Below are 24,722 nucleotides of genomic sequence, written 5' to 3' on the forward strand. Positions count from 1 at the left end.
CCGCAGGTGGAAGGTGGAAGCTAAACGCGGGTTCCGGCGAGGCTCTCCGCGGCTCCCCCCCGCTCCCCGCACAAGGGACCCACGGCCGCAGCGGTGTGAGCGGGTTTATTGGGTTGGCACCGCCGGCCTCCCCCGGGGAAGCGCGCTGCTCCAGGCGCCGCCCGGCACCGTGCTACCCGTCCCACCCGGTTGCTGGGCGACCGCGCCCGCAGCCGGCCCTCTGCCCCCCGGAGCCCCCCGTCCCTGCAGCGGCGGCTCCGTGCAACGCCCGCGGAGCCCCACGCGGAGCCCCGCGCCTCGCAGGCGGCCGTTTGGCACCTGGACACCACCGGCTCCTGGCTGGCACGAGCGAAGGCCGGGCGAGCCCTCAGTCACCGCCCGGTGCGGCGTGTCCCGCTGGGCGCCCCAGCTCGGTGCGCGGGTGAGCGGTGGGTGAGGGCGCGTGGCCGCCTCCTCCAGCTCGGAGCTGCCATCCCCGCCGGGCGCAGCGCGGCACAGCGGCGGGGGCTTCACTCTGCCCGGCGGATGAACCAGATCTCGTTGCGGCGCTGAGGGACGCTGGGGTTCTCATAGACCGCCACGATGTAGGTTTCCTGCAGCACGGCGTCCGTGGAACCCAGGAGCTCCCAGAAGAGAGCGATCTCCCGCAGGATGGTCTCCTCGGTGGTCATCCCGTAGAACACCCTGCGGCAAACGGAGCGCTGTCAGCGGCGGGGCGGCTCGCTGCCGGCACTGCCCCTGCCCACGGAGCCCCGCGGTCACCTGGCCATCACCCGGAGCGGCGCCCTCTCGGTGATGTGGATTTCGGGGTCCATGGGGGCGGGAGGGTTGTGCTGGAACTCTCCCGGGATGTAGTAGGCGGTGAGCACCTCGCGCTCCAACTCGGTCCCCTCCTTGGTCAGGTGGATTTCGTTGAGCACTGGGATGGTCATGCCCAGATAGCAACCTGCCAGGAGGCGGTGGGCACGGTGAGGTGACCGGGCTGGCAGCGCGGTCCCCCCCACCCCGCTCCCCGCCCCCCCACCCCCCGCTGTCCCCTCTGGCCCTGCCTGCACACACCTACAGAGTTCTCCTTGCAGATGTAGCGCATGAGCTTCATGAAGCTCAGGGAGATGCTCTGCTCATACAGGGGTTCCCCCTTGGTGACACAGGCCCACTTCCCAGCTGGGTACTGCCGCTCCTCGTAGGCCGCTTCCTCGCACTGAAACAGGCCACAGGACAAGGGCACATCAGCGGGAAGCGGGGAGACGGGCCGTGCCGACAAGGGAGGTCGGAGAAGGCGAGGGGAGCTGGTGTCACACACACATCTCAGGCAGCGACACGTAATGCCAGCGGGCAGAAGTCAGCGAGAGGGACAGCACAGACACGGGACGGAGTGGGGAAGCTTGGAGGCTCCTGGCATGCACACGGAATGCAGCGCATCCTCAGCAGGGAGCGCAGGACTCTGCTCCACGCCATCACCGTCCTGCCTGTGCACAAGGATGTTCCTGATTCCAGGCACCCAAAGGCCTCCAGGAGGGCTGAGTGGATCCCGGGGGGCAGCACCTTTCCCACGGAGCGTCGTGTGGGACGACAAGCAGCGCAGGAGGAAGGAGGGGCTGAGATGGTTGGAACAAAGCCCTTTTTGGATCCTTCTCCCACACCAAGGAGAGACATGAAGACAAAGAGACGTGAGCGCAGCTGGTGCAAAGGGAACAGACATTGCTGCGGAACGGGTCACAAGCTCATGACAGACGCTCGCTTTTCTGGAGAAGCCCGACAAGGGAGCAGGGAGTGACAGAGCCATGCCTGCCCTCATCCCACCAAGCAAAGCAGAGCAGCAGCGTTTGCCAGACAAGGAAGCCCATGAAACACTGTCTGTAATTCTCATCGCGACAGCATCTGAGAATCCAGCAGGGCACAGTGCTGGGTCCTGGCCCTTACGCTGACCCACCACCGCTCCAAATAGAGACCTGGGCGAGAGAAAGAGTGACCGTGCCTCACCTGTACCTGGTGGCAACAGGTCCCTGCCATGTGGGGTGGGGATTCTGACGCTCAGTGCCGAGGTCAGCAAGGCTCTGCAGGCGGTGCAGTGATTTGGGTGCTTCCAAGAGGATGGCACGAAGCTCAGGAGGAGCCACCAAGCACTACCACCCGCACAAGCCTGGGGAACGTGTCCACAAGGGCCCGAGCTTGAGTGCCAGGAGGAGGCTCTCATCTCGCCCAGCCCCAGAGCTGAACTCCAAGAATCCTCTTCAATCACAACGGAGGTGCCACTGGCAACAGAAGGTCTTCAGGCACCACGGAGTGCCGGGCTGCAATCCTGCCCGTGATGGGGGAGGTACAGAAGAGCCCAGATTAAGCCCTGAGACCCAGAAGAGCAGGAAAGAGGGAGCGCGGAGCAGCCCGGCTCAGGGCTGCACAACCCACATGCTGAGACGTGTTCCACAGGCAGCACTGCTGGACCTCAGCCCAGAAGAAACTGGTTAAGCTCTCCTCATCTAGAGGACAACTGACAGATATCTTCTTGGTAGCGAGCCCAATCAAGCTTGCAGAGACACAAGAACCAGTCTGACGAGCACTTCTTTGCAGTTATTTCTCAAAGCACCTTTTTTTGTGCAAGAGATTAGAGGAGGTGAGCAACTTAGCAAGAGCGGGAGATCTTCAGGCAGAAGCCACCAGGTTTGGATCAGCAGTTTTGACACAGAGAACATGCTCAGTCTGACAAACAATTGTAGAATCAGGGAACATCCCAGGCTGGAAGGGACCCACCAGGATCACTGAGCCCAACTCTGTCCCACACAGCACCCCCAGCCCCAGTGTCTGAGAGCGGTGTCCCAGCGCTCCCTGAGCTCCGGCATCAGGCCGTGCCCACTGCCCTGTGCACCCTGTGCCATGCCCACCGCCCTCTGGGGCACAGCCTTTCCCTCAGCCCCAGCTGCCCTCCCCTGACACAGCTCCATGCCGTTCCCTCGGGCCCTGTGGCTGTCACAGACAGCAGAGCTCCGCGCTGCCCTCCGCTCCCTGCGAGAGCTGCAGCCGCCATCAGGCCTCCCCTCAGCTGCTCTGCTCCGCGCTGAGCGCACCCACGGCCCTCACTGCTCCTCAAGCGGAGCCTTCCCATCTCCGCAGCTTTCCTCCGGACACCCTCGCGTAGTTTCACGTCTGTCTCACGCCGTGGCACGCAGCGCTGGAGCCGAAGCGGCACGGCTTAGAGCGGGCCCAGCCCTCCCCTCTCCCGCGGGCAGCGCAGTGCGTGCAGCCGCCCGTGCAGGCTGACCCCGGTGCAGCGGATCGACCCGGCGGCTCCATGCGCCGGCAGCGGGACGGCGCGGGCGCGGCGGCAGCGGAGAAGCGGGGCGGAGAGCGCCGTGCCCGGCGGGGCCTCACCTTGCCGTGCTGCGACAGGGCGACGTGGGGCACGGCCTCCCGCGCCTGGCTGTGCCGGCTCATCTGGACGATGGGGCCCGCCATGTCTGCAAGGCAAAGCACAGCGCGGGGGCGGCGGGCCGGGGATGGAGGCACCCCGCGGGCCGGGCCGCCCCTCGGCCGGGTTCCCCCGGCGCTCACCTCGGGGCAGGTTCACCCGGTGCGTGCTGGCCACGGCCTCCCAGTGTGCGAACAGCCGGCCCCGCTCCTCCTCATCCTCCTCGTCCTCCCCCCCTTCTTCCTCCTCCTCCTCCTCCTCATCGCCCAGCCTGTCCAGGTCTTCCAGCGTGATGCGCGCCATCGCCCTCCGCCCTGCTCCGGAAGGGAACGGCCCCCCCCCCGGGCGTCACCGCGCTGTCATCGCCGCCGTCGTCATCGCTCCCCGCCCCCGAGCCCCGCGCTACACCCCGCCCCAAGGAGCGCCCGGCGGCACGGGGAGGATCGTGGCTTTATTTCATAAAATAACATACAGCAGCCGAAGGGAGCCGGGAACGCGGCGGGGCCGTGACCCCCCCAGCACCCCCCCACCCCTCGCCCCGCCGCGCCCCCGGGTGGGCGACGCCGGGCGGTGCTGCGGGCGGCCCCGCGCTCCGGGGGCGCCGCGGCGGTCCGGGCGGTGGGCGGTGCGTGGCGACGCTCCGGGTGCGGCCCGTGAGCCGGTGATGGGCTGCACGCCCCCCGCCCGCCCGGCCCCCGCTCGCTCAGGCCGGGAGCACGCGTGCGGGCCCAAACTAACTAGCGGCTCCCGCAGCACCCCGGGCCGCGGCGGGGGCGGCAGAGGGCGGCCCGAGAGCCCGCGGTGAGGAGAACGGAGCGGTGGAGGTGGGGAGGGGGCCGGGTGCTGCCCCACGCAGCGCAAAGCTGTGGCGAGCTGCCGCGGGCGCTCAGTTGGAAGCGAGCAGGGAGCTGTGGGAGGAGAGATCCATGCTGCTGGCGCTGAGGCCTCTGCTCTCCGCGCGGAGCCCTTGGGTACCCTGAAAAACACGGCGTGTGTCAGCACGGGCACCCAGCGCCAGGCCCCCCCCGGCTCCTGCTCCGCCGCTCACCTCGAACGAAGCATCGCTAGACTTGTGCAGGTAGTTTAGCGAGGCGGCTCGCTTCATGCTACGAGAAAGCAAAGGAGAAGCGTTGTCTGATGCCCGATCCCGCAGCGGCACCCCGGCCCGGCAGGACCCGGGTCCCGGTCCCTACCTGGTGTTCCTGGGCTCCAGGGGCCCGTTGCCCTGCAGCTTCTTGACCAACATCTCGCTGCTCCTCCGGATCACATCCCGGATTTTCCCCAGGGAGCTGCTGCGCTGGAGGGTACCGCTGCCGTCCTGGAGACGGAGACACAAGCCAGGGGGCGAGGACTGAGCAGCACAGAGGAAGCTCTAGTGTTGTGAACCAGGCTGCCGGCAGCCCCAGCCCTGTTCCGTCTCCTATGGCTCAGCTGGCAGCTACCAGGAGGTCCGAGCAGATGCTGGTGGGGATCCCCACACTTAAGGATTCTTTTGGTCGGGCCAAGATGTGCTGCTGGGTCACTTGCCTCAAAGACTTTCTTCCCAACATGGAGACCAGGCCCAGCTCCCCTCCTGGCTCCACCAGTGCCATTCTCTCTCTCCACATAGCACTCATCCTGCCCCAGCTCGCAGGTCTCAGGTGCACTCGGGTCAGGCAGCACCGCTCTGCACACTCACACACATTCAGCCCTCCTTGAACCCCCAAGGCTCAAATATTCATCTTTGCAGTTGCTGAGCAGTGCAGGTCGCTCCACCTCACAGGGGACGTGTTCCTCTGTCTGCTGCTGGGGCCCCTTACTGGGTGCTCAGCCCTTGACAGGCTCCAGCCCATCTGGATTCCCACCATACACACAAAGCACACGCTGCCAGTGTGAGGCCACCTTGTGCCACCCCCACCAAGCTCTCCTGCACAGCCAGGAACCTCCTTAAAGGTTGCAGCATCGCTGCTGAGGAGGGGCTGCTTTTGCTCTTAGGATCTGCTAACAGCAGTGCTCCTCACCGCCAGTCCTATTGGCCCCAAGGGCTGTCTGTCCCAGCACAAGGAGGCAGAAAAAAGGCAGAGGTAAGGCACCTACCAAAGCCCTTTGCTTTGACAAGCCCCTTTGTGGTAAAGAAAAAGCAAAGGGCTTCCAACTAGGATTTGTGTGCTGGAGCAGCAAGGCACCCACGCACCAGGAATGCAGAAAGAAGCATCAGCATTAGCAAAGCAAGCATTCAGCTCCTCCAGCAGGCAGCCCAGGCAGGTTATGGAAGAGCCATCTATCAGAACATGGCACTACCAAAGAAGGGGATGGGGAGGAAGCAAAAGAGCCCTGCCACCACTAGCCCCAGCACCGTGCTACCACCCTTCTGGCACAGTACTGCTGTGTCAGGCTCTGTTCTTTTTGCCAGGGCACAGCAGGCAGGGGTAGAGAAGGGAGCAGTGCTGGGGCAGCGGAGCAGAGCTATGGCACAGGGGCAGCAAGAAGCTGCTCAGTACCCAAGCAAGCTCTGCGGTCAGGGGTGGTGAAAGGAGCCACACTTGTCCAGCTACAGGGATGCACGAGGACTGCAGCTCAATGCCAGAACCAAGTTCTGCTGCATGCTGGATTAAAAATAGCCTTCTTTCTCTCCCCACTCACTCCCTCTTCTGCAGGTTATTTTTATCCCAGAACATGGAAGGCGCTTGGTTTACCGCACAGCACCCACCTCACTGCACCCACGAGGGTGAGAGCACTCAAAGCACAAGCGGCAGCTTCTGCACTGAGTCACTCTCCCCTGCATGCTCCCACCCTGTCTGTTGCATGCAGGCACAGGACTCGGGCAGGGTTTAAGAGCATGCAAAGCTCAGCACCGTAGTGTCCTACAATGGGGTATCTTTCTGGCTAATGAAAACAGCAGCTGAGGAAGAACCAACCCCAGATGCTCCATGTCAGCCCTACCGTGTGACTGCAGAGCTACGGGTAGAAGCAACCCCAGTTTGAGGCAGGGAGCAGAGTCCTTCTGCTCTGATGCTCAGCCCAGAAGAGATGCGCCCACACAGCAGCACATGCCCCTGCACACAGACACTGAGCACCCACACCTGATCCAGCAGCATTTTGCCCCCACCGCCCCAGGGCTGACCAACACTGGCCTACAAAGCATGGAAAGAAGCACAGGGCAGCGGTTCACGTCTGTCTCCCTTTAATCACAGGTACAGTTGTTACAGCACCAGGTCCATGACAGGCAAAGCAGAGGCAGGTGGTGCTGAGGCCTGAACATGCCCTGCTCTGGGGACTCTCCATGCTCCAGCAGCATGGAGCAGCAGTAGGAGAGGGGCAGAGAAGGCATGGTCCTAGAGCCCTCAGCCCTGTTCTGCAGCCCCAAGATCTCCTTTCAGCAAGCACCAGCTCCCAGGAGAGCAGTATGCAAGTGCCCCGAGCCCTCTGCATCACCACAGGAAAGCCAGGCCCAGACAGACACAAGCACATTTATTATTGTAGCCTACCAGATGACTAGCATGAGAAAAACTACCTAGTTAAATAAATAAGGGAGATGGGGAATCCTGCGCCGGCCTGTGGGCTCTGTCCTGCTGCCTGCAACCTCCCCAGGCTCAACTCTTAAAGGAGGTAGGATGAGGGTGTGCATCTGAGGGCATGAGGCTCAAGGCCTTAGGAAAACATCCCCTTCTCCAGCAGGGACTGACAGCACTCTGATGGAGTCCTATCAGAGGCACTGAGCCACCTCTATAGAAGCCCAGGGCAGCACTGCCTTCCTGGCAGTAACAGTGACAATCCTGCCCTCTACATGAGGAAGGACAGCAAGTCACAACCCCAAGGCCCACACCTGATAAGCCATGCCCTGTGTTCAAGAACTCCCTGAGCAGTGTGGCCCATTCTTATCTCCTGCAGAAAACCCCCTTCAGCCAGCTTACCTCCCGCTCACACTTGGAACACCCCAAGCCCCAGCTCTTCCCTTTCTCACACCTTTCTCTGCACCTCCTTTTTCTCTCGCCTGCTCTGCTTCAAACCAGCCTGTTCTCCATCTCAGCCACTTTAACTGCTTGCAGAAGAGTTCTGCTCTCCTCCCACCCTTCTTCCCTCTGCCTCCAAGGAACAGCAGATAGCTTCACCCTCATTTCTTTTCTCAGTACACACATCCAACGACTCTAGAGCAACAGGCAGCCAATAAAGCCACCAAGCAAAAAAACTCAGCTACACTACCAGGTCAGGAGTTGGCAACTAAGCACACTTGCCCTAGCATGTCCCTGTTCAATGCACAGCCCTTGGCCATCCACCCCCTCCAATTCTAGCTCAGATGTACAGTAGCTTTGGGCCACCCTCCATCCCCATGCCCTGCAGAGATCCACATGTTGGCCCTAAGTTACAGAGCTCAGCAGGGAGGAGGAGTGCAACATGGAGGCTGTCCTGTGCTGCAGGTAGAGCCCAACTCACTGGTGGTCAGCGCAGGTTCACTACATGGCACTAACATCAGCTATGCTTACAGGGAAGAAAGTAACTGGGTACACAACAGTCCTGCCAAGGCCAGGCCTCTGTGTCCCTAAACAGCCCTCCCATCTTCACACCTCCATCCTGGCCTCTGCAGAGATGGAGAGAACAAGCTACGATGGTTCAGGATGTCTAATGATAGCAGAGTCAGTACACCTGAAGACAATCCCCTGCAGGCTTGGTCCCCAGGGCTGTGCAAGGGCAGGCTGGGAGATGAGGGCACACAAGGGGATGGTGACCCATCACCCTGACCAGGTGATGATTCCTCCTGCTCTTGCTGGCCACGGGACTGGAACGAGGCCCCAGGCACTCCTCTGCAGGTGCTGTGGTGCCCTCACGCGCCGGGAGGGTTGGGGGACTGGCGTGGAGTTCTCGCCGAGGAAGGAGGGATGGTGTGGAGGATAAAGTTGGAAGATACAACACAAACATCCAGGTAATTGATTGCGGTGGAGGGGAAAGAGGGAGTCTCGGGAGGCATTTAAGCCTAGTGCACAGAAAGGAGAAAGACACAGTTTACAAGCCCATGAGGTTGCAGGTAGGCCAGGGAGCTGATGGGTCAGGTCCCAGGCTGCATGCAGTGACCATGGGCCACTTTTGGATGGGAGGGGAGGGTGGTAAGGCTAAATCAGCTAGCTCATACTTTTACTAGGCCACAAGTAGCCAGGCCAGGCCCTGAGATGCTTCCCCGGGCAGCAGGGTACAGTCACTGGCATTCCTGGGGCACCCAGAGCTCTGCCTGCAGCAGCTGACAGCTAAAGGGATGGCAATAGAGATGGGCCTGGGGCAGCACACCCAAGATCTCCACAATGGTGCAAGGAACAACTGGCTGTGACAGACAGAAGAGGGAGCTGCCTGTTTCTCCAGCATTCTTCGGGGGGAAGCTGCAGGGTGCTGGCCAGGCAGAGGGAATTGGCCATGTGTGGAGTCAGGCCACAGGAGAGGGTGACTTTACCTGCTTGCCTTAGGCTGATAGCTCAGAGGCCAGCCAATGCCAACCATAGTCAGGAGATGCTGCAGAGAATCACCAACCAAGGGACTGGGTGATCCTAATCCAGTAATGCAGCACTCCTCCCTCCACACCTCTCTACCCCCTCTACTGACAGGGAATGCGAGGGCCATGACTGAGATCCTCTTCACCCTTGAAGATGAACTGCTGAGACAGAGGACAGCCTTGCATCTGGAAGAGCTGCTGGGCCCCTTCAAAGCTCAACTCCCCAGGCCCTCTCCAGCCACATCCAGGGTACAATCCACAATCAAGAGAGCCAGGCTTTAGGTTTGGATGTTGAGGGGCTGTCATGGCAACAGGGAAGAGGAAGGAAGAAGGGGAACAGATCATGCGGGTGAGGATGGCCACGTGGGGAAGGGTTAGTGACAGCAGATGTGAGGGGGAGTAGAGGATTCATGCTCAGTGCATCATTTATGCCAGGCTGCAAGCAGCCCTTGGTGCCAGCTACACTATACTCTCAGCCTGAGTCTGCAGGAAGAATGGTAAGCATCAACAGCTCCAGCAGCCCTCAAGCCAAGCATCCACCAGCACCATGCTCACTTGTTGCCTCTTTTCCATCCTCCTCCTTGCAGAAACCACCTGCCCCAGACCTGGATCGCTACCTTCCTGCAAACTCAGTACTGGTGACCGCAGTGCCCTTCAGTCTCAGGGCAAGCACAGTAGGCTCAGGGTCACCCTGTACAAGCCTCAGCTAACAGCAGCCTCTTTTGCCACAGCCAGTCAGCCTAGCTAGGCATCCCAAGAAAAAATGCCTTTTCCAACCTGTACTTGGCCAGAGCCCACAGAGGGGCACGAGACCACAAGAGGACAGTAAAGGTGTCAGCTGTGGACTATTTCCTTACATTGCAGACACAGCCCCACCAAACACACGCGCACACACACACACACACACACACACACCCCTCCCCAGACCCAGCATCACCTGTGGCGCGCTGCAGGACAGAAAGGCAAGTTGCTCAGAGGCTGTGGGGGTCTAAGATGGGGCTGACAGTTAGCCACAGCCTTAAGAGGAGAGCAGCAAGGAGAGGTGTTAATAAGGTCGCCAAGGCTAAGATTAAGAGCAGGCCAGGACAGCTCATGCTGTGCACTGCCAGGAACTGGAAGCCCTCTGGGAGGGAGAACTTTTCAGAGTGTCTGGCCTGTACGTGACAAGCCAGGCCCAGACACACACCTTTGTGGGCTGATTGGCTCATGCCAAGAAAGAGGAGAAGGAAGAGTGCAGGGAACAAATGGAGGCAGACAAGGATGCCACGACAGGCCACGCGGGGACAGCCCTGAACCAGGCTGTCCCATCCCTCCAGCAGCCAGCTGAGGCCATTCTTGATGGTGTCTTGTACTTACCCCACTCCATTCCACGCCCATACTCACTTCCTCGCTACCGTCTGTGGCATTCTCGTACTTGACGCTGCCACCCAGGCTCCGACGTCTCTCTGTGCCATCACCCTCCTTCAGGATCTCCACCACCTTCGTCTGGTTGATTGGGTCGATGCCCTGCAAGTAGAAAGGAATAAGGAAGCACCAGACTTTGCTCTTCAATGCTATTATCTGCCTAGTCCTTCTCCCTCGCTTGGTTATTGTCCCATCATAGACAAAACTCTTCCAAAGAAGAAGAGCATCCTGAATTTAGTAGCCTTTGTTCAGGGAATGCCTTACAAGCTATAAGCCACCCTGAGTGACAAGAGCTTGCTGCCCCAAAAAGCTGACAGCTTCCCCTCCCCCCCTTTCACATTTTGATGTGTGAGGGTTTTTGCTGTCCTTCACTCTTCATGCTGGCTATTTACACCAGGGATTTCCTAGTGCAGGAACTGTAATTCCTGGACAAATTAGTAGGAATAACGCACCCCACCAAGTGCAGACTCCTCTCAGCTGACAAAGCTTGGATCCTAACATAGGTTAGAAACCCTAACATAGCTGTAGGATTTCTAGACCCCAACAGGCGTTCCATCTACATATGCACACACCAGTGCAATCCCACGTATGCAAACACATGCATATCCCCCTGCACAAATGGAACCCCAATCACTGAACTGCTCCAGTGTTAACAGGAATGCAAATGACAGACAGAAAAGACTGCAAGGCACAGCACAATCCCTCACCACCCATGGCAATGTCACAACCTGCTACCCTGAGTCCCACAGCATCCCCCCACCCACCAGTGAAGGTCCCTCTGGGGCTACCTGCCGCCGAGAGCGAACCGCACACTCCTCCAAGGTCTCCGCCGCCTCAAGCTTGCCCTGGCGCCGGTACAACGCACCCAGGTTCCTCAGAGTGGTGTTCACAGTCGGGCTGTGGCAACAAGCAGCAGGTGAGTGGGAGCCCTGGGGACACCTCACCCACTGCCTAGAGCTACCCACAAACCACTCTTACCTGCTAACCTTGCAGGCCTTGTACCAGCCACCATACTCAGCATAGGGAGCACTGTCTCTGTGCTTGCTCTATTGGGTGAAAAGGCAGCTGTTAACCCCATGCCTAGTGCCATTCCCTGGCCCATGCTCTCACACCGGGCACCAGGGTCAGGCTCAAGGCTGCAAAAAGCAGAGCTCAGGAAACAGGAGCAACAGCTTCCCTGTCTCTCAGCCAAATCCAAGGCAAGAACAACTCCATTCCGCTCTCATTCAGAAGCCAGCTAAGACACTGAACAGCTAGAAACCTGTCTGGAGCTCTTTTCCATAAGGTTTGGTCCCACTTGCTAAGCAAGGTGACAACAGTAATCTCCTCTCAACCCATTTCTTTCCCATGCAGCCTCAAGATACACTCTGGGTACTGGCAGCTCTTTGGAACAAGGCACCAAAACCCTGCAGCACAACTCTGCCATCCACCACCCTTCCATTGTGTGCTTGCCTTAGAGGTTTCACTAAAGCAAAGAGAGGCTGAGGTACCGAATAAATCCCCACTTCAAGGAAAACATCAGGTCCTCTGATGGGCCTCCATTCCTCACTGCCCCAAGGAATGATCATACTTCTCCCATTCTACACACCATTCCTGTCATTTATCAGTTGCCACAGCAGCTCTTCAGACTGCAGAAAGGAGAAACTGGTTGTGATACAAGGGGATCGAAATCCCAGAATCTCCTTCCCCTACTGGGTCTCTTGCTGATGTCGACAGGCTGCACCCTGAGCTCTGACTCACCTTGCTCATCTCCTCTCTCTCCTCTGCATGCATCCAGATTGGTTTGTGTTCATCTGCATGGGGAAAAATGAGAGACAGTTCTACTCACCACTTTATCTTTGTTACTCTGCCACTTCCACTACTGCTCTGCTTTCTGTACAGCCCAGCACCATCTCTGAAGCCAGCAGCTCATCACAGGGTTTCCAGTCACTAGCTAGAGCCCCAACAAAGGCAACTGACATTGCAAGGGCAGAGCATAGGAAAGAGGGAGCAAGTTCTCCCCCTACCTGTGCCAGAACTACAGGAGAAACTTCAATTCACGCCTTAGAGGCACTATGCTCTTCTCCCCCTTTAAGCCACAACTGCTTGCCAACCTAGCAGACTGAAAGCTACAGCTCACTAGGACTCCTGAGAAATGTAGAGCAGCATAACAAACTGGAATGACAGTGTTTTTAGGCCTGCCCAAAAACAAAGGCTCTGCAAGGTACCCCATCCCTCTACCAAGGGGTGGGGGAAGAACAAACTGTTCACTCTTGCCCCAGTAGCTTGTGTACAAACCATCCACAGAGCCAAACTCCTTCACGTGAGCACGGGTAAGGATCTCCTTGTACAGCACCTCTGCATCTTTGTATTTGCCTTGCTTCAAGTAACAGGAGGCCTGCAACCAAGAAAACAGCTCTAATCCCACTGGTCAACACAGATTAACCCTCCCCACTTCTCACAGCTATCTCCCTGTTTCCTCCAGACACCAGGCAGTGTGCCTACTACTGTACCACCACCCAACCCCACACGGCTTCTTCCCAGCATCTCACCAGGTTGTTCTTGGTCTTGGCTACATTGGGATCATCAGGACCCAGGCAGCTCTCATAGATCTCCAGGGCCCTGCAGTAATAATACTCCACCTCCTCATATTTGCCTTGGTTCTGGCACAGCAGGGCCAGATTGTTCAGTTGCTTGGCCACATCAGGATGGTCTTTGCCTAGGACCTGGATACAGAGAATTCACAAAACAACAATACTTAAATCGCAGTGAACATCTGGGGGACATTCAAGCAGCCCCAGCCCAACCCAGAGGGCATGCTTTTGTCAGTCAGGAGCTAAGGACTACAAAGGTTAAGTGGAGAAATTCTAGCTCCCACCTCCCATCAGGCCTTTCTAAACACTGCAAACACTGGAGAGATAAGAAAGGTGGTGGCACAATCAGCAGCTGAAGAGACTAGGTGGGTCCTAAATCTTCCAGGTGCAGTAAGGTAGGGAGATCAAGCCATAAGGCTGAGCTGGAAAGAAGGAGAGCATGAGAGACAAGTACCTTCTCACGGATCTCCAGGGCTCGCTTACAAAGTGGCTCTGCTTCTTTGTACTTCCCTCTCTTGCCATAGAGAACAGCCAGATTGTTCAAAGTTGCAGCCACCTGCATAGACATAAGCTTCTCTGTGAAACAAAGCTGAATTCAGTGGGACCAACCTGGGGAGCAAGCAGCAGTAACAGTCCCATTCTTTCACCCCTGCAGTACAGATGCTTCTGGAGACAAAGAAGTCCAGAGGCAGAAAGTTATCTTGCCTACATAACAGAATCCAGGAGATGCCATACTGAACAAGACAGCAGAAAATATGATATAGCAACACAATGTCCCATAATACCACATAAACAGCACCCCAGCCGTCACAGGGCACACTGCTATCTGTGGTAGCCCAGCACCAAGGGGCCAGGCTACAGCCAAGTCACAAGGGAAAGGGGCACTGTACTAGCCCCAGTGGCATGTACAGGTCAAGAGAAGTGACTAAAAGAGAAGGCAGATACTCACTGCTGGGTGATCTTTACCCAGGGTCTTCTCACGGATGGAGAGGGCATCATTCAAGAGGTGTGCTGCCTCCTTGTATTTATTCTGATCTCTGCAGTGCAAAGCCAATTAGTTACCTGGGGTTTGGACACCACAGTCTGTGGCAAGCAGAACTATAAGCAACACTCCTCCCTCCACAAAGATCAGTTTCCAGCAGCTCTTTTCCCCCTTCCTCAGTGTAGTTTTACTGGGGAGTTTGGTGGCCCAAATACTTCATCTATGCCAAAACCTTTTTTGAAAGACAGATTTCTGGAAGCTGGGAGAACTCCTTGTCACCAGAATGTGTTAACCTCATCAACTGAAGAGGAAGATAGCCTTTCTGGCCCAGTCCTGTCCTCCCCTATCCTCACCTGTACACTAGTGCCAGGATGTTGAGCATGGTGGCCACATCAGGGTGATCATGGCCTGATGTCTTCTCCAGGTCCTCCAGTGCCTGCTTGCAGAGTGGCACAGCCACCTCGTAGCGTCCTTGTGAAGCATACTGGATGACAAGGTTGTGGAGGGTGCGCAAGCGTGCAGGAATCTCATAGCCTCCTTGCTGGGCAGCTGCTACTGCACTGCTATGTTGGTGGGGCACTGCAGGCACAGAATACACCAGGGCACATTTGGCACAGCAGGTTTGAACAGACACAGGCAGTAACTAAGCATAAGCAAGCACTCACATCCAGGACCATGTTCCTCCTCCTCATTTGGAAACAGATCATCCAGGGAGTCCTTGGTGGCATCACCTTCCTTCTCCTCCTGAGAGAATAGGAATCACAATGCTGTTCATTCTCAGAAAAGACAACAGCAGTTTGGACTGACTCAGCTGCTACCAATACCCTCAGCTTCTTGGTCATCCCTGCTACCACCCTCTTCCCACCCAACAAAACCAAGTTTCCCCCCACCATATCCCTGCCCTGGGCAGACTTCCTTCAGTTACAAGCACTGCTGTGCACTGTAGCTGGGAAGGAGCAACATTCAGAACAAGGCTGTTGCACTCAGGCAATCCTGCTGGTCCAACCCCCCCGCCCTGCCCCCCAAAAAAAAGGCTGCATCTTGACAGGACAAGGGCTTACCGAAGGAGAAACATCCTCGTCATATTTCTTCAGCTGGTTCATGAACTCAAGGTGTTTCTTCTCCTCCTCCAGCTGAGCCACAGTTTGTTCACTGCGCTGCAGCTTCTGCTGGGTGTTGGCAAGCTCGTCACGCAGCCACTGGTTCTCCTGGCACAGTCTCCGTACCTGAGCACGCAGCTTCTGCTTCTCTGACTCCACCGCATTCAGATGGTTGGACAGTGCCATCATCACCTTGTCAAGAGTCCCAGTCATAATCAGTATTGACAATAACCTTTTATCTCCCTCGCGCATGATTGGGGACCACCCTCAGCCCAGTGCAACCCCTGCAGCTTACTGGTAACAGCCACATACTTGCCTCCCCCTGTCAGTCCCAGGATGGCACTTGTCACCCTCACCTGAGCTTCTCCAAGACCCAGTTCAATCATCTCCACTGACTTGCGAAGCAGGTTGGATTTCTCATGCACAAGGTTGGCTTCTTCATCCTTCTTCAGACACTTGATGGTCTCCAGCAAGCTGTGCAGGATGGAGTTATGTTCATTCTTGAGAGCCTCCAGCCCCTGCATCACCAGCTTGGTGTTGGAAATTATCTCCTCTTGACTCAGTTTGTCCAGTTTCTCCTCCCTTGGGTACACCATGGTGGACATAGTCCTGGTCCTGGAGCCCTACAGAGAGAAACAGCACCAAAACTTGAGGACCTCACTGTTGTTTCAAAGAGCTATAACCAGACAAGTATCACAGCCTCCTTCAGGAGGCAACTGGCTGCCCACACTAAACCTTTTCACTTTGCCTTCCCTTCTTTCTCCCTTTGGCAGCAAGCAGTAAACAGGGTATGAATCTCCCCTTCTGTGACACTGAGCACTTGCAGCCAGTGCAGGTGACACACGCAGACAGGAGACAAAAAATCTCAAATCAGAGCTGACCTCCAACACCTCCACTCTCCCAGCAGCAAGGAGAGCTGACTTGGTTTCCATTTGGAAGCAGAGATTTGTAGTCGACAGCTGGGACTGCAAATGTGTGCACCTCCTACCCACAAACCACCAATGCAAGGAGGCTGTCAGAGCTCAACACCTCTTCTGACTGTGGAAGAAAGGGAATAGAAAGCAGAGGGATGCCAGCTCGAGGCTTTCTGCTTCCTTAATGACAAATCTCCTGGAAGATCATCCCTCGAGCAGGGAGGCACCGATAGCTTTACCAGGCCAGCAAAAATTCCCTGACAAAAAGAATATGCCCTGAAAATCTCAGGTCAGGCACAGAATGGCCCTAGCAGCAGTAAGGGACTTAACACCACTGGCATTAATCGAATCCCATCTTTATGGGAAAGCTTACATACAGGAATTGCTATACTTCCACCACTGTAATCCTTATGTGGCTGTCAGCTTCAAACAGAAACGGCTCTTCTAGGCTTCTTCACCCTGCTGCCAGCCCAAGGACACCTCAGGTTGGCACAAGTCTCTACTCTTTCTCTTTTTCCCATTCTTCCCTGATGCACAGCAGAAAAGTACCAAGCTACCACCCTTGCACAAGGGCATCAAGTGTCTTTGTCCTGTGCTATTTGAGCTCTAGGGTGCCTAGGTTTAATGGAGTGAGCAGTAATGCTGCCCCAGGCAGAGCAAGAGGGAGAGCAGCACTTTTCTTCTTGGCAGGGCTCCTCTCCTCCCCAGCTGCACGCTGTGCCCTGGAGGCTCAGGAGGATCCCCCAGCTCAGCTGCTAGTGTCTCTGCCCTGAGCAATAGAGGGGCTCAGTCTCCTCCTCAGCACTCCTCATAAGTTCCTCAGGCTGCTTTATAGGTTGAACTCTCCTCTCTGACTCTTATTCCAGTCACGCGTATCCCTGCAGAAGTGCAAACTCCCAACACCCGGCAGAGACCTTAGCAAACCTTGGCATGGCAGAAACACTATGGTTCTTGCAGATCATTCTTACCTTAAACAAAAGCTGAGTACCTCCCCACCCAGTCCCATAGTCACAACACTGTCTTGCCTTTTGCTTCATTATCCAGCATCGGCACCAACCCTGCACCGTATCTCACTGTATCCTTCCCCTTAGAAGGCCTGCCATGCTCCATGTGCAGTTACCCTGTTGATTCTCCATCTTATATTGATAAGTCTCATCTGGAACACTATATTTCCCAGTCTGTTTTTGAGAAGACTAAATGGTAAAAATGGCCTGAAGTATCTCTCTAAGACACTGGGCACAGACTATTGCCAATAAGCCCGCTGAGGACTGACCACCACCTAGATGCTGATTTCCAAATTGCTCAGCTGCCTATTCCTGGATAATCCCATCTAACCCAAAATACAGTTAGTTATGTTCTTTCCTGCTTTTTCATAAGACATCTGGTGGAGTGATTGAGTGATTCATCTGTCCCTGTGTACTGGGTCAGCCAGAAATGCTGACAGTTTCCAGGAAGCACTGCTGCATCCCTTTACGGAGGGTCTGAGCTCTTGCCACCACCTTTATGGAGCACAATAGCTCAGCACTGGGGAGAGGTATTTGTTATGGACCAGGACAGAAAGCCACTAGAGCTTGCACCTTGCTAGATAACAGTGAGACAAGACCCAGATCCATAAGAAATCAGCCTCATTAGTAGTTCTTCACACAGTGGAATTAATCAGGTGAGAAACTGCTGAGCTGTGTGTTAAAACACCAGTCTCTATTTCAGCAACATCCTGTTTCTTCAGTCCTTCCAGAAGAAAAAAGTTAGAGCATTCCACAGTCCCCAGGACCAACAGACTTCTACCCCAGAACTACAGATCCTCAAGGCAAACCACAGTCAGTTCCTCAGTCACTGACTGTGAGCACCTCCGCAGACCCTGACTTTCTCCTTGAAGCTGATGCCTCAGAAGCACAGCCCTGTTAGGTACAACACACTTAGCATTCAACTCCAGCCTTCCAGGGTGGAGAGTGGACTGCCTGGGAGGTGCGAGACCTGAGAACTGCTCTGGGGCTGCATGCTACCAAATACCAACAAGAGAGAGCTGTAAGGAAGCCACTTAAATACCGCTACCTTTTGTGCAGGAAAGGAAACCCACAAACAGTGGTGGAAGATGACTTCTTATCCCTCTGAAGTGTGGATTCCTCCCTACAGAGCCTTATTTCTCACTCTCCAGAGGGCTGGTGGGTCCACACAATATGCATAGCCCTCAGAGAGGAAACACACTCTATGGCAACCGACGCCAAGGTCAGGCAGGCTGAGGCTGCCGTATAAGCACTCTTCCTACTCCCACACATTCAGTAAAGAGCATGCAGTGTCCTTTATGCAGGATGAAAACGCTCTTGGAGGCTCCTGCAGAGAGAAGAGGATACACCAGCATTTGCCTTTGGAAGGAGGAGTACCAGACAGAGAAAGCAAGCTTTTCCAGCAAGTTCCCGGGGAGCTGGAGAACCCAGCTCCTGGATCCTCCTTCTGCCTTCCCCACAGCTCAGGGGGCGCTGCAGCTCAGGCCTCCACCAGCACGTTTCCGCTCTACTTGGCATTGTCTTCCCTACTTAAGGAGAGCTGCTGGGACTGGCCTCCCCTCCCTGCCACTGCTCCCATTTGGAGGAGTGCCGCAGGAAGGCAGGGAAGGAACATGCGTGCACCGAGCTTTGTGGCAGCCGCAGCGACCAGCTGGGAATCCACCAGCTGTCACATCCTCCTAGGCACAAACCTTCTTCCTGCATGCAAGTGCAGCACCGGGGAAGCACTAAGCATCAGCAGTTTCACCAGCCCACTGCCTCCAAAAAGCACTCCCACATGCAAGAGCTTAAAGAGGAAAGAGCTGGAAACTTCCCTGCTTGTATCTCAAACCCACTACTGCTGCCACAGAGACGAGGATGCCAGACTAAATGGGTCCAAGCAGATCCGAACAATTACATCCTGATGCCTAATGCTAGGAGGCTACATGGAGCAACAACATCAGGAGCAGGGAGATCAGGGGTCAAGTACAACAGAGACAGACTCTGGGTGGGCATTACCTCTGTGCACGCCTCAGCAAATTCCTTTCACCTCACTGACTCTCTACATGTTCCCAGAGCAAGTGTGAGTGAGAGGCAGGGTACTGTCACAGCTTGCACAAGCGATGCTGTCAGGACAATAAGTGCAGCTTCCTTCAAGCTGCAGATGGCCTGCCAGGGCTTTCTGTAGAGAAGCGAGCACAGATTTTAGCAGCAAACTCTTCTGTAAGAGACAGCGATCTACAAATAGGGTAATTGCAGGAAAATGACTGGGTTCTGCAGAACAGCTTCCTGTGGAAAAGAATAAGACTGATTCACAGCAAGAACAAGCGAGCAAGTTTGGGAGATAAAGATCCACGGCAGCATTTTAGAAATTGAAATGGATGACTGAAGGCTTCTTTTCACAATAGCTATCCCAGTCTTGTGCTGTGGGATGTGCTTTTGCTACCCAGCACAGCAGGTAGGGCTGACCTGCTGACAGCTACTCTGAAGGTTCTGGTTGGGGTTTTTTCTTCCTGCTTTTGGTCCTCCGACAGCTCACTGCTGTTAAACAACAAAGAGGTTTTAGGACCGGGGGATGTCCATGAAGCTACAACATGAAAACGTGGACGGAATATCTTGGATACCAAAAAACAAAGTAAAAAGCAGTAAAAAGCAAGCAGAGTGCCGAGCCTTAACTATCACAAAGGTGGTGGTGTCACAAGCTTTCGCCACTCTTTGATGCCACAGTGTCAGAACACAAACAGACCACAAGAGAAGATGACCAGCTGCACAGAGCTGCCGAGGCTTCCCCTGCACAACCAAAGCATGCTGATGCTGCCAGGAAACTTGCATGCTTCCACAGCACTGCCAGGAGAGCCACTGTGCTCAGGGTCACCACCCCAGGGACCGTCATAGCAGAGCCATGCAGAAGGGACAAGTTGCTGCCACGCTGCACGTACAGCAATCAGCACTTCCAGGGTTGCTCCATTATGGAGCACACAAGGACTTCGCAACTACAAGCAGCTGCACACACACGTGTTAAGGCTTTAGGAACAAAGACAAGGGAAGGATGTTTTGCAAGTGGAGAGACAGATGGGTGTGCAATCAGCTTCAGGGTAGCATTAAGAGCTCTCACAAGCTGTAAATAACAGCCAGAAATTAGAGGATAAATAGCCAGAAATTAGGCAACAAGTGCTGAAGGCTCATGCCTGCTGAGGTTCACACAATGCAAAACAGGAACAGTGCCCTGTGATGCTTGCCACCAGGGCCAGCAATGCCTGGCACATCTCTTGTTCCCTTCAAACCACTAAGAACACACTAGCAGGAGATCAGTCGGGGCTGGGAGCAACAACCCAAGGTATGTCTGAGCTGCAATCCCAAAGCCAAGAGATGCTACCCCCTCAGACAGGCGTGAGGCTCTGCCATCATTTACCTCCAGCTTACAAGTTTCTCCACCCCAAGTCCTAAAAGGGAGTACTTAAGAACCCCATCTTCTGTCCCAAGTTGCCCCCCAACCCCAGCATAGACACTTCCCGCACTGCAGACAGTCTCACAAGTTAAAATGACACACAGATGAGCTCATGTACACTGAACAGAATGCTGTGTTGCAACTTCCTCCCTAATTAAAGAGTCTGATGGGTGTTGTATCATTTCAAAGGGATGTTTTGAGGTCACTGATCCATCCCCCCCACTCCGATCAGGTGTCTGAAGGCTACGTACAAGAACTGTTTATCTCCCAAGATGGAGATCCTACACTCTCTTCGGTCTCCTAACATACAGCTTGACTATCCAGGGAGTTAAAGAAAGAAAAAAAAAGATGAGAATTCTAATCTGAAATTCCATCTGATCAACTCCTCGTTGCATTTCCCTTTGCTAAGTTCCACTCCAGGACAAAGGGACCAGGCACTGGCACTAGACGCTGACCCAGGGCCCAAGGAAAGGGAATGTAGCACAAGCATCCTTTCACCAGGTCGTAAGAGGACAGGGCTTCTGTGTCACACAGCAAGAGAGGCGATGCAACCCCCATCCAACAGCAGAACCAGGAACGGAGAAAGAGCTCCCTCACCTATATTCCCCCACAGCCCAAACACAGGACTCTCTTCAGCATCCACACACCCTCCTACAGGGTTTTAAAACCAGTCTCCGAGCACAGAAATGCTTCATCCAATCAGTTTCCCCAGGCTTTGCAATCATTTGTAACTCAGCACAAGTTGACTGTGCTGCTGGAAAGGGCCCAGCCCTCCCTACGCCCTGGAGAGGGACCAGAGCCAGAACTGCTTCTTTCAGCAGCAGCTGACACATGCCAGCTCCAGCCGGGTGTGAAGCACCAGGAGTTCTTCTAGATGCCAGAAGGCCTCTGTTGGGAAAGTCTGTACTAACCAGCAGGCCGCAAGAGCCCCGTGGGCACTTAACTAGGACTTGGGAAGCAGGCTTGAAGCTCATGTGGAAGGGCCCTCCCTTCATGCTCATTCCCCTAAGCACTAACCCTCCTGAAACCTGTGGCGAGGTGGTGATAAGCTGGCTTTCTGGGCACTTGGCCACAGTGATCCAAGCTCAGAAAGGACCTGGAAGCTTCTCTTTCCCTCCTGTTCTCCTGAGCACACCTGAAAATAATACATCAAAAGCTACTGAGGCTTGTTACGGTTGACCACGGTAAGCAATTTTGTGTTACTTAAGCAGGTACTCCAAAGCCATACGTGCTCTGAGGGAGATGCTGGTCTTGTTGGCTTTGTTTCAGATCAGTCATTCCAGATCAGAAGGGCTTACTTTTTCTGCTCTTCAGCAATCCCAGAATGCAGACATTGGAGGCAACAACAGTACAATAAAAAGAAAGAAATAGACCCATACAATAGCAGAAAACCAGTCTGTGCCTTCCAGCAGCTCATGCTGATCATTATCCCAGCTGGCCAGGAAAACACCCCTTTCAGTGGGTCACTAGAACCAGAGGAATGGCAGACTTTATCAGATCTAACAGAAAACTGGGCTAGCAGCTCCAGACCAGCTGCTAAGACTTTGTTTTTAAACTCTCGCTCTTGTCTGCAGCGACTCACCAAATCCACTCCGCATCTGCTGTGCTAGAGACTACAGTGGAACACCATTAAAACCTGTTTCCGGGCTAGTGGAGACGAGAGCTAAGCAGCTGGAACAAAGCCAGGACACGCATCTCTCCCTAGCTTCAAAATCTGATTGGGAGTCTTGCTGCACAGAACACAGAGCGAGAGCCATTACCTTGCCCTGACAGCATGAAGTGGTATTAAAGCAGGCAGAATAATTCCCAGGAGTCGATGCCTCCACAGGCATCTGTCTAATCGGAGGGGCACGTGCTGGATGTGCCTCAGGAGCACAGGGACGGCCCAGCAGGCAGCTGGGAGCTGCTGTGGACCTTGACAGGCATCACAGTGCCCACACCCTCACCACTGCATACCTGGGACAGCTGCAGAGACCAGCTGACTCTAGGCTATTTCCAGAAACAAACAGATCTCAAACTGTAACAGGGCAGCCAAATCCACAGAATCAAAGCTTTACCTGCATAATAAGGATCCTGCTTACCTCTGGCTCTCCGGACCAGCTGGAGCTATGTGGCTCTTTCCTAGCAAACCAAGCCTTTATCCAGCAACTCTGCCAAGGTCAAAGTCTTGAAATACGTCCCTTGTGCCCCCTGAGACCCATTTAAGTCTTTGGTGCTAATGCTGTTGATCCTACCTGAGCATTCCTCTGAAACAGCTGAGGAGAATGTGCGCTTCCTTCTGCTTCTGCCAACTGCAGCAGAGCTCAGCCATGTTTATTTACTCTGCGTCTGGGCGGGCTGGATCTTTGACCCACACACACTGAACACCACCCTTCTCCTCGCAGAGTGGTTTTTTCCACCTCTCCACGCAGGACAAGGAGGCACCGGGAACAGAGCCCAAGGGCACTAGAGGAGACCCTAGCACGAAGCAGCTGAGGCAAAGCCGCAGGAGAGCAGCAGCTGCCAGCCGGGCAGGATGCAGGGGAAGCCTCTGCTGCCGCCTCTCATCATTGTGCAGATTTCTCCCGGCTGCCTGACCGGAGCACTGTGCCGCAACACCATCCCCCAGCCCCCTCCAGCCCCCTCCAAGCTGCGTCCCTCCCAGAGATTTACCAGGAACTGCCCCCCTGCTCAGGGTGCAGCTCTATTCGGGAATGGCTTTGTATGCCCTTTATCTGCGGGAGGAAGATTTGCACGGAAACAAGGCTCTGAAAGTTTGCAAGCCGTCGCTGTATGCTAGGGAGCTGCCTCCGTCATCAGTTCTCCGGCTTTGTCTGGCAGCAGGAGGCACGCCCGCTGCATATCCTTGGGACAAGCAAGCCGGGAAAATCCCTTCACCCCTCTCCAGTGCTACCGCAGAGCAACTCTACGCCTACCTGCCGAACCGTAAGCTTCCCAGGAGAAAAGTTTCCGTCTGCCCTCCCCGAAATCGCAGCTCAAAGCGGTCCTTTGTTACAGGGCGGCTGGGCACCCTGCCCTTCTCAGTCACCAGATGGGAATCTGCCCCCACCCCGCACCGCAGAGCGGCAGTACCTGGATGCCTGCAGCGGCTTGTCCGGTGCCGGCACTCCCGGATGCCCCAGTACGGTGGGGAAGCACAGGCGGCGGCGATGCGCAGCTCAACGACGAGTGCCGCGCTGCCCTCCGTTCTAGCAGGAACGCAGGCACCGCTCAGCAGCCAACCACACTGCGGCAGGGGGAGGGGAGGAGATGCAGACAGGCTCCAGAGGCATTACGTTGGGCGCTCTGCTGCGAGCGCAGAAAGCACCACATACACCGAGCCCTGCACTCCCATCTCTAGGGATCCACGGGAGCTGAGACACCAAACCGAGTGCCGATCGAGGTACGAGAGGCTGAATTTCGCACATACGCACACAGCCAGGACTTCCAGCTACACCTTACACTTGTTAAACTGAAGCTTCTGCATCCCCGCCTGGCATTGCCCTCGCCTGTCTCACTACCGCTGCTCCCATCCCAGCCTCTAAAGCCAGGCTGATGGAGCCGCAGGGAACTCCCCGCCCGTGCTATTGCCGTGCCCGCAGAAGAGGGCGGACACGGGACGGGATCGCTGGGAGCCCAACCGTGTCAGCAGTGCGCAGTGCGGGACAGGCGCTGCCGGGAAGCGCTCATTCTCTGGCTGCTTTACAGGGATGACAAATGCCACAGCACACAGCACGCAGCACAGCCGTGGGTTTTTGCCGTGGGAGCGCACAGCCCCCACACGATCCCGGAGCCATCGGGGCCGCTGCCGGAGCTGCGGCGGGATCCCACCCTCGGGCTGCCAGCAGGGCTGCGCACAGCCACGCCAGCCGCCGGCCCCTCTCACCGCCGAGACACCCCGCCGCCCCCCGTTCCCCGGCTGCAGAGGGCAAACCGCGCAGCGCAGTTACAGCGACAACACAGCACGGCCACAAACGCGTTATTATTTAACCTCCGCTAAAAGCCATTTCTGGCGGTGAGGACACGGCCTAATTATAGAGCGGCCGGCCCGGTGCAGGCCTCCCGCGGGGCCGCCCGAGCCGAGGGCGCAGCTCGGCGATAAAGTCCACGCTCCGCTGCCGGCCTCACCCCCGTCACACCCACCCGCCGGGCCCGGCCCGCAGCTCCCGCAGCTCCCGCACCGCCGCCCTCGGCTCGCCCCGGGACTCCCGGCCCAGCCGCCAGCGCCCGGCCGGACCGCCTCACGGCGAGCCCGCACCGGGCCGCACCGCCCCCCGCCACGAGCGGCAAAGCACCGAGCCCGGGACCGCAGTCCGGCCCGCAGCGCTGCCCCACGACCTACCTGCTCGGCGCAGGGCGCTGCGGGTGCGGGGCGGGGAGGCGGGGCCCGAGAGCAGGGCCGGCCCGCCGCTCTCCTCCCCCCGGGAGCACAGCCCCTTTAAGCACAACATGGCCGCCACCGGCGGGCTCGGCCG

The 24,722-nt window shown here is 56.3% G+C and overlaps 2 protein-coding genes across 8 annotated transcripts; both read right to left on the bottom strand.

Moving 5' to 3' along the window:
* Positions 1-20: 20 nt before the first annotated feature.
* Positions 21-3,740, bottom strand: LOC140249969 (heme-binding protein 1-like). Its single transcript, XM_072332264.1, has 5 exons — positions 3,550-3,740; positions 3,370-3,455; positions 1,060-1,201; positions 763-946; positions 21-684 (listed from the first exon to the last, which is right to left on the bottom strand). Exons 1-5 carry the CDS (start codon positions 3,707-3,709, stop codon positions 510-512), a joined length of 747 nt encoding a protein of 248 aa, XP_072188365.1. The 5' UTR covers positions 3,710-3,740; the 3' UTR covers positions 21-509.
* Positions 3,741-3,959: 219 nt separating this feature from the next.
* Positions 3,960-24,721, bottom strand: KLC4 (kinesin light chain 4). Of its 7 annotated transcripts, none has more exons than XM_072331368.1 (16): positions 24,590-24,721; positions 15,280-15,546; positions 14,885-15,115; positions 14,489-14,567; positions 14,177-14,402; positions 13,791-13,878; positions 13,296-13,397; positions 12,800-12,973; positions 12,546-12,645; positions 12,009-12,061; positions 11,247-11,314; positions 11,057-11,165; positions 10,248-10,370; positions 4,600-4,724; positions 4,455-4,512; positions 3,960-4,382 (listed from the first exon to the last, which is right to left on the bottom strand). In XM_072331368.1, the coding sequence occupies exons 2-16, from the start codon at positions 15,526-15,528 to the stop codon at positions 4,293-4,295; spliced, it is 1,875 nt and encodes a 624-aa protein (XP_072187469.1). In that variant the 5' UTR covers positions 15,529-15,546; positions 24,590-24,721; the 3' UTR covers positions 3,960-4,292. The 7 variants fall into 7 exon arrangements, with proteins under 7 accessions (XP_072187469.1, XP_072187467.1, XP_072187468.1 ...); XM_072331366.1 differs by having other exon boundaries at positions 10,221-10,370; XM_072331367.1 differs by lacking the exon at positions 24,590-24,721 and adding an exon at positions 23,341-23,887 and having other exon boundaries at positions 10,221-10,370.
* Between the last annotated feature and the right edge of the window lies 1 nt (position 24,722).

The sequence above is a fragment of the Excalfactoria chinensis genome, chromosome 3 (genome assembly GCF_039878825.1).
Source record: "Excalfactoria chinensis isolate bCotChi1 chromosome 3, bCotChi1.hap2, whole genome shotgun sequence".
In the NCBI taxonomy this organism is placed as follows: Eukaryota; Metazoa; Chordata; class Aves; order Galliformes; family Phasianidae; genus Excalfactoria; species Excalfactoria chinensis.

Bases quoted from the DNA above. Each gene is read 5' to 3' on its own strand.
- LOC140249969 (XM_072332264.1), bottom strand. From the start codon at position 3,709: ATGGCGCGCATCACGCTGGAAGACCTGGACAGGCTGGGCGATGAGGAG. The intron at 1,202-3,369 runs GTGAGGCCCCGC...GGCCTGTTTCAG, and splicing joins CCCTGTCGCAGCACGGCAAG to TGCGAGGAAGCGGCCTACGA. The intron at 947-1,059 runs GTGTGTGCAGGC...GCCTCCTGGCAG, and splicing joins CTGCAAGGAGAACTCTGTAG to GTTGCTATCTGGGCATGACC.
- KLC4 (XM_072331366.1), bottom strand. From the start codon at position 15,528: ATGTCCACCATGGTGTACCCAAGGGAGGAGAAACTGGACAAACTGAGT. The intron at 14,568-14,884 runs GTAAGCCCTTGT...CTATTCTCTCAG, and splicing joins ACGAGGATGTTTCTCCTTCG to GAGGAGAAGGAAGGTGATGC. The intron at 13,398-13,790 runs GTGAGTATCTGC...ATGTCTATGCAG, and splicing joins TGGGTAAAGATCACCCAGCA to GTGGCTGCAACTTTGAACAA.